Consider the following 8309-nt stretch of genomic DNA (forward strand, 5'->3'; position numbering starts at 1 on the left):
CAAGTCCAAATCTCAGTAATCAGCAACATGTCAAATGAGGGCTGGAGCTATTGCTTGAAACTGTGACGGGCCTCTGCATCCTCCAAAACTGAAATCAGAGATGCAGTTTGATAGTGTTATAAAGCAGGTTTCCATCCAATCTTTTTATGCGACGAAAGTACATGTCGGATAAAATGTCAGGCCAGATGGAGAGAGAAACATTTGGCTTCTTTACAAATGTCAACAAAAGAAATTACAGACAAGGTGGGATCTTTTTGTGTCCGTAAAATGAATTATGTGAGAAATGATATAGTAACCATCGTATCGAAGTCAACTTGGAGTCATGTGATGACGTGTCCTCCCACTACGACTTGTAGGGAAAGCATGGTTTATTATGCTACAGATTGGTGAAAGTGCAAGGTGATGCGTTTGATTCTCCTTTCCAATAAATGTTGAGCATCTTATTCTGATGACATGATCAATGATGTTTTGCTGCCGCTTGACAAATAAAAATAATCCATAATCTCATGTAGGCCAGTGATTCCAAACCTTTTTTTGGTTACTGTACCACCAACTGAATTTTGCTCTGCCTGGAGTAGCCCAGAAGTAACCCCTCGTGCAATTTTACCAGTAGGCCTATGGTCTCATGAAGAACCCTCTGTGGATAGGCCAAGTACCCCCAGAGGTCCTAGTACCCCTGGTTGGAAACCACTGTAGGCTATATCTGCGCTCTAGCCAACAGCGCACAGATCCGGTATCTGCACGCTGTTTGCTAGAGTGCATGTGCCAATACCGGAGTGGAAACACTTTATATAGCGCACATTTATTTTTGTGAGAAAACCATCAGAGTTGAAAATGTGATGGAAACCCATTTAATTTGTATTTCTTATTCGACACATGGGATTTAACAGTACCGCAAAAGGTATTATGTGCACTACGCCGTCATGCACAGCCTTTTATCCGCAACTAGTCAATTTGATGAAAACATCACTGGTGGAAAAATGCGCACATTGTTTTTAAAGCAGAATTTAGAATATTTGCATGAAAATCTGTCGCCAATTGGATGGAAACCAAAAGTCTAAATGTAATTGTGTGGCTACCAACCTCATAAGAATGAAAACAATGGAATGATAAATTGGATTCTGAACTAACAAGTTTATCTAAACAAAGATGGATGATCATAAAGTCCCAAGATCCAGTGGATCCTCTCTTGAATTATCAGGTGGTCAAGTTAACTACTACTGCGGATGGTCCTAGATCTGGTCATGACTGGGTGAAGTGCTCTAGTGAAGGCCTTGGTGATGACGCTGGCAATGCTAGTGAAAAGAGACTGTCTTTTGGTGCCAGAGCCAGAATGTTAGTTCTTCTCCAAATGGGTTGGGAGGTGATGTAAAAGGACGGCTGCACTGTAAGTCTAATTAGAGAGAGTTAGTGAGGACCCCATAGTCATAAAACATTTCACCACAGTTCAAAAACCAATTTGCACATGCTCAGCATATTACAGAATAGTGAGATGGTGACAGACTGCTGACAAATATCTATGGTGTTAACATGTGTCATATCCTGACTTGAGATGTGTGAGCGTAACTCATGAGATAAATCAATTCTGTGCATGAGCTAAAATCAGGGCCCAGACCCACCAACAGTAACACTTCAAAATGGTATGGACAAAAGGATGTGTATTTAACAACAAAAATATGTTTGGGATTTTTTCAGTTTACCGTTTGTATGATCATCAGAGGTGCCTTCCAATAGAGCCTCTTATGAATGATCATAAGTGTCCTCAAGTGGATCCTCTCTCAGAAGATCAAAAGAGATGGCCAGTGGATCCACTTTGTTCTGGAAGGTCATAGAAAAGTGTTACCATAAGTCACAAAGCTGTCAAACAGAAATTCTGATAATTCCCAATAATTGTAATTCACTAGCAATTAAAACTAATGGTTCACAAACACAGCATAAAATGTCAAAATAGAGACGCTTAACTAAATAAAAAGTGTTATTAATTCAAATACTTTCAAACCATACCTTCGCTTTCAACTTTGGCATCTTCTGCATTTTATGTGTCTTAGGCAGCTTTGGCAACAAGCCAAACCTCTTCTGACTCTCATCCTTAGGTAGACTATCACTTGCTGCTGAGACAAGCGATTTGGCATTTCCAGATAATGAGATCGCCTTACTTGGATGTCCGGAGAGAAGCAGGACAGAGGAGAGGAGGAAAGCTGGGGCAGCAAGGAATTCATTGGGGGGAGCAGTGCTTATCTCCTTTACCAGAGACCAGGCTATGACTTTAGGGACCTCTGCACTGCACTGTTCCACTGCCTGGTGCAATTTGATCGCAGAACCCTTTTCCTGCAGCAGGTCCTTGTACACTGCTTCAACTACCTCATCAGGAGGTGCCCGACTAGGGGTAGATGATTCCTCATCAACGGACATTCCGTTGACCTCTGCCAACAGTGTCAACACAGATCCACTGACAGACAGGGCTTTCTCAATCAGCTCTGGCTCTGACTGAGGAGGAGCTCCATCGGCATTCTTCCGGATCTTCAAGAGGAGTGCACATACCAAGCTATGCACAGACCCACTGGAAAAAAAAACCACGGGTGTAGATGGAGTTCCTGTAGCTGTGGACTGAGTTTCTGTTGTATTACATAGACTTGGGGTGGCGCTGCCACAGACTTGGGGTAGGACTTCTTGGGGACCAGATGAATTAGCTTTGTTAGACAAAGTAGAAGTGAAACTCTGTTCGGCATTGTTTTGCTTTTTCTTCTTCTGCAGACAAAAGCTAGGGAAATAGGATCTCTCTTGCCTGTTATTGGTTTGCTTTCCTTGAGCAATAGTGTTAAGAGATGACTCAGCCATTTTTTCTACGCTAATCACTCTAGCCACAGACAAAGCAATGGCTTTGGGGACTTCTGTACTGCACTCATCTACTGCAAGGTGCAATTGCTCAACTGATTGGCACAATTTTATGGCAGAACCCTTTTCTTGGAGCAGGTCCTGGTACACGTCGTCAAAAAACATAGCTTTGTCAGATAAAGTAGAAATGGAACTCACTATGTCTTTCTTTTGCTCCTTCTGTGGACAACAACTAGGGAAATAGAATCTCTCTCCCCTGTTTTTGGTTGTCTTTCCTTGAGCCTTAGTGATGGTGAGAGATGGCTCAGGCATTTTGTCAGTGCTGATTGCCTGAACCACAGACAAAGCAATGGCTTTCGGGACCTCTGCACTGAACTCCTCTCCTGCCTGGTGCAATTCCAAAACTGATTCAACCGAATTCTCTTTGACTTTTGAGAGAAGGGCATTCATTACACTATGCACAGACCCATTGGAGAGCAATTCCACTGGGGATAGGGTTCTTGCCTCCATGGATAGACTTGAATTGGCCTGAAATTCTTGTATATCTTCCTGAGAAGTAGTTTTGTCTGAATCCAGACTTTTAGCCAAACTTACACGGGACATTGTCTTTGGTTTCTTTTGACTAAGACCCAAGTAATGGGGGATTCTCTCTGAACTGCACTCCTCTACTGCAAGGTGCAATTGCTCAACTGATTGGCACAATTTTATGCCAGATCCCTTTTTTTGGAGCAGGTCCTGGTACACGTCGTCAACAAACTTAGCGTTGTCAGACAAAGTAGAAACGGAACTCACTTTGGCTTTCTTTTGCGCCTTCAGTGGACAACAACTAGGGAAATAGAATCTCTCTCGTCTGTTTTTGGTTGTCTTTCCTTGAGCCTTAGTGATGGTGAGAGATGGCTCAGGCATTTTGTCAGTGCTGATTGCCGGAACCACAGACAAATCAATGGCTCTGGGAAACTCTGCACTGAACTCGCCTGCTGCCTGGTGCAATTCCAACACTGATTCGACCGAATTCTCTTCGACTTTCAAGAGACAGGCATTCATTATACTATGCACAGACCCATTGCTGATCAATTCCACTGGGGATGAGGTTCTTGCCACCGTGCATTGACTTAAAGTGGCCTGAAACTCTTGTACATCTTCCTGAGAATAATTATTTTCTGAAGCCAGACTTTTAGTCAGACTTACACGGGACATTGTCTCTGGTTTCTTTTTACTAAGACCCAATAAATGGGGTAATCTCTCTGCACTGCACTCCTCTACCGCAAGGTGCAATTGCTCAACTGATTGGCACAATTTTATGGCAGATCCCTTTTCTTGGAGCAGGTCCTGGTACACATTGTCAACAAACATAGCTTTGTCAGACAAAGTAGAAATGGAACTCCCTTTGGCTTTACTTTGCGCCTTCTGTGGACAACAACTAGGGAAATAGAATCTCTCTCGTCTGTTTTTGGTTGTCTTTCCTTGAGCCTTAGTGATGGTGAGAGATGGCTCAGGCATTTTGTCAGTGCTTATTGCCGGAAACACAGACAAATCAATGGCTCTGGGAACCTCTGCACTGAACTCGCCTGCTGCCTGGTGCAATTCCAACACTGATTCGACCGAATTCTCTTCGACTTTCAAGAGACAGGCATTCATTATACTATGCACAGACCCATTGCTGATCAATTCCACTGGGGATGAGGTTCTTGCCACCGTGCATTGACTTAAAGTGGCCTGAAACTCTTGTACATCTTCCTGAGAATAATTATTTTCTGAAGCCAGACTTTTAGTCAGACTTACACGGGACATTGTCTCTGGTTTCTTTTTACTAAGACCCAATAAATGGGGTAATCTCTCTGCACTGCACTCCTCTACCGCAAGGTGCAATTGCTCAACTGATTGGCACAAGTTTATGGCAGATCCCTTTTCTTGGAGCAGGTCCTGGTACACATTGTCAACAAACATAGCTTTGTCAGACAAAGTAGAAATGGAACTCCCTTTATCTTTCTTTTGCTCCTTCTGTAGACAACAACTAGGGAAATAGGATCTCTCTCGCCTGTTTTTGGTTGTCTTTCCTTGAGCCTTAGTGATGGTGAGAGATGGCTCAGGCATTTTGTCAGTGCTTATTGCCGGAAACACAGACAAATCAATGGCTCTGGGAACCTCTGCACTGAACTCGCCTGCTGCCTGGTGCAATTCCAACACTGATTCAACCGAATTCTCTTCGACTTTCAAGAGACAGGCATTCATTATACTATGCACAGACCCATTGCTGATGAATTCCACTGGGGATGAGGTTCTTGCCACCGTGCATTGACTTAAAGTGGCCTGAAACTCGTGTACATCTTCCTGAGAATAATTATTTTCTGAAGCCAGACTTTTAGTCAGACTTACACGGGACATTGTCTCTGGTTTCTTTTTACTAAGACCCAATAAATGGGGTAATCTCTCTGCACTGCACTCCTCTACCGCAAGGTGCAATTGCTCAACTGATTGGCACAATTTTATGGCAGATCCCTTTTCTTGGAGCAGGTCCTGGTACACATTGTCAACAAACATAGCTTTGTCAGACAAAGTAGAAACTGAATTCACTTTGGCTTTCTTTTGCTCCTTCTGTAGACAACAACTAGGGAAATAGAATCTCTCTCGTCTGTTTTTGGTTGTCTTTCCTTGAGCCTTAGTGATGGTGAGAGATGGCTCAGGCATTTTGTCAGTGCTGATTGCCGGAACCACAGACAAATCAATGGCTCTGGGAACCTCTGCACTGAACTCGCCTGCTGCCTGGTGCAATTCCAACACTGATTCAACCGAATTCTCTTCGACTTTCAAGAGACAGGAATTTATTATACTATGCACAGACCCATTGCTGATCAATTCCACTGGGGATGAGGTTCTTGCCACCGTGCATTGACTTAAAGTGGCCTGAAACTCTTGTACATCTTCCTGAGAATAATTATTTTCTGAAGCCAGACTTTTAGTCAGATTTACACGGGACATTGTCTCTGGTTTCTTTTTACTAAGACCCAATAAATGGGGTAATCTCTCTGCACTGCACTCCTCTACCGCAAGGTGCAATTGCTCAACTGATTGGCACAAGTTTATGGCAGATCCCTTTTCTTGGAGCAGGTCCTGGTACACATTGTCAACAAACATAGCTTTGTCAGACAAAGTAGAAATGGAACTCCCTTTATCTTTCTTTTGCTCCTTCTGTAGACAACAACTAGGGGAATAGGATCTCTCTCGCCTGTTTTTGGTTGTCTTTCCTTGAGCCTTAGTGATGGTGAGAGATGGCTCAGGCATTTTGTCAGTGCTGATTGCCGGAACCATAGACAAATCAATGGCTCTGGGAACCTCTGCACTGAACTCGCCTGCTGCCTGGTGCAATTCCAACACTGATTCAACCGAATTCTCTTCGACTTTCAAGAGACAGGCATTCATTATACTATGCACAGACCCATTGCTGGTCAATTCCACTGGGGATGAGGTTCTTGCCACCGTGCATTGACTTAAAGTGGCCTGAAACTCTTGTACATCTTCCTGAGAATAATTCTTTTCTGAAGCCAGACTTTTAGTCAGACTTACACGGGACATTGTCTCTGGTTTCTTTTTACTAAGACCCAATAAATGGGGTAATCTCTCTGCACTGCACTCCTCTACCGCAAGGTGCAATTGCTCAACTGATTGGCACAATTTTATGGCAGATCCCTTTTCTTGGAGCAGGTCCTGGTACACATTGTCAACAAACATAGCTTTGTCAGACAAAGTAGAAATGGAACTCCCTTTATCTTTCTTTTGCTCCTTCTGTAGACAACAACTAGGGAAATAGGATCTCTCTCGCCTGTTTTTGGTTGTCTTTCCTTGAGCCTTAGTGATGGTGAGAGATGGCTCAGGCATTTTGTCAGTGCTTATTGCCGGAAACACAGACAAATCAATGGCTCTGGGAACCTCTGCACTGAACTCGCCTGCTGCCTGGTGCAATTCCAACACTGATTCAACCGAATTCTCTTCGACTTTCAAGAGACAGGCATTCATTATACTATGCACAGACCCATTGCTGATCAATTCCACTGGGGATGAGGTTCTTGCCACCGTGCATTGACTTAAAGTGGCCTGAAACTCTTGTACATCTTCCTGAGAATAATTATTTTCTGAAGCCAGACTTTTAGTCAGACTTACACGGGACATTGTCTCTGGTTTCTTTTTACTAAGACCCAATAAATGGGGTAATCTCTCTGCACTGCACTCCTCTACCGCAAGGTGCAATTGCTCAACTGATTGGCACAATTTTATGGCAGATCCCTTTTCTTGGAGCAGGTCCTGGTACACATTGTCAACAAACATAGCTTTGTCAGACAAAGTAGAAACTGAATTCACTTTGGCTTTCTTTTGCTCCTTCTGTAGACAACAACTAGGGAAATAGGATCTCTCTCGCCTGTTTTTGGTTGTCTTTCCTTGAGCCTTAGTGATGGTGAGAGATGGCTCAGGCATTTTGTCAGTGCTGATTGCCGGAACCACAGACAAATCAATGGCTCTGGGAACCTCTGCACTGAACTCGCCTGCTGCCTGGTGCAATTCCAACACTGATTCGACCGAATTCTCTTCGACTTTCAAGAGACAGGCATTCATTATACTATGCACAGACCCATTGCTGATCAATTCCACTGGGGATGAGGTTCTTGCCACCGTGCATTGACTTAAAGTGGCCTGAAACTCTTGTACATCTTCCTGAGAATAATTATTTTCTGAAGCCAGACTTTTAGTCAGACTTACACGGGACATTGTCTCTGGTTTCTTTTTACTAAGACCCAATAAATGGGGTAATCTCTCTGCACTGCACTCCTCTACCGCAAGGTGCAATTGCTCAACTGATTGGCACAATTTTATGGCAGATCCCTTTTCTTGGAGCAGGTCCTGGTACACATTGTCAACAAACATAGCTTTGTCAGACAAAGTAGAAACGGAACTCCGTTTGTCTTTCTTTTGCTCCTTCTGTAGACAACAACTAGGGAAATAGGATCTCTCTCGTCTGTTTTTGGTTGTCTTTCCTTGAGCCTTAGTGATGGTGAGAGATGGCTCAGGCATTTTGTCAGTGCTGATTGCCGGAACCACAGACAAATCAATGGCTCTGGGAACCTCTGCACTGAACTGAGAATTGGTTTTGTCCGAAGCCAGACTTTTAGCCAGACTTACACGGGACATTGTCTGTGCTTTCTTTTGACAAAGACCCATGAAATAGGGGACTCTCTCACGCCAATTTACAGTTTTAAGTCCCGTTTCTGGACAGTCAGCCTCAGTGTCCAAAGGTTTCTCAGACATTTTTCCTATGTCACATTCTGTTACTAGCTCCTCATAACATTGAATATCCTCAAGCGGCAAAGACATATTTGAACGATCTTTAAAAATAAAATGGACATTTTATAAAAATATGAATATTTGAATTGATTGAAAGTTGCAAAAGTAAGATAAGTCCAATAACACCTTATATTCACATC

At 43.3% G+C, this 8309-nt stretch overlaps 1 protein-coding gene across 1 annotated transcript; it reads right to left on the reverse strand.

Moving 5' to 3' along the window:
• Positions 1-1074: 1074 nt before the first annotated feature.
• Positions 1075-8262, reverse strand: LOC106572498 (uncharacterized). Its single transcript, XM_045696241.1, has 3 exons — positions 2005-8262; positions 1701-1818; positions 1075-1393 (listed from the first exon to the last, which is right to left on the reverse strand). The coding sequence occupies exons 1-2, from the start codon at positions 8197-8199 to the stop codon at positions 1741-1743; spliced, it is 6273 nt and encodes a 2090-aa protein (XP_045552197.1). The 5' UTR covers positions 8200-8262; the 3' UTR covers positions 1075-1393; positions 1701-1740.
• Positions 8263-8309: the final 47 nt, after the last annotated feature.

This window comes from Salmo salar, chromosome ssa15 (assembly GCF_905237065.1).
Source record: "Salmo salar chromosome ssa15, Ssal_v3.1, whole genome shotgun sequence".
Classification (NCBI taxonomy): Eukaryota; Metazoa; Chordata; class Actinopteri; order Salmoniformes; family Salmonidae; genus Salmo; species Salmo salar.

Bases quoted from the DNA above. Each gene is read 5' to 3' on its own strand.
- LOC106572498 (XM_045696241.1), bottom strand. From the start codon at position 8,199: ATGTCTTTGCCGCTTGAGGATATTCAATGTTATGAGGAGCTAGTAACA. The intron at 1,819-2,004 runs GTATGGTTTGAA...ATGACCTTCCAG, and splicing joins TGCCAAAGTTGAAAGCGAAG to AACAAAGTGGATCCACTGGC.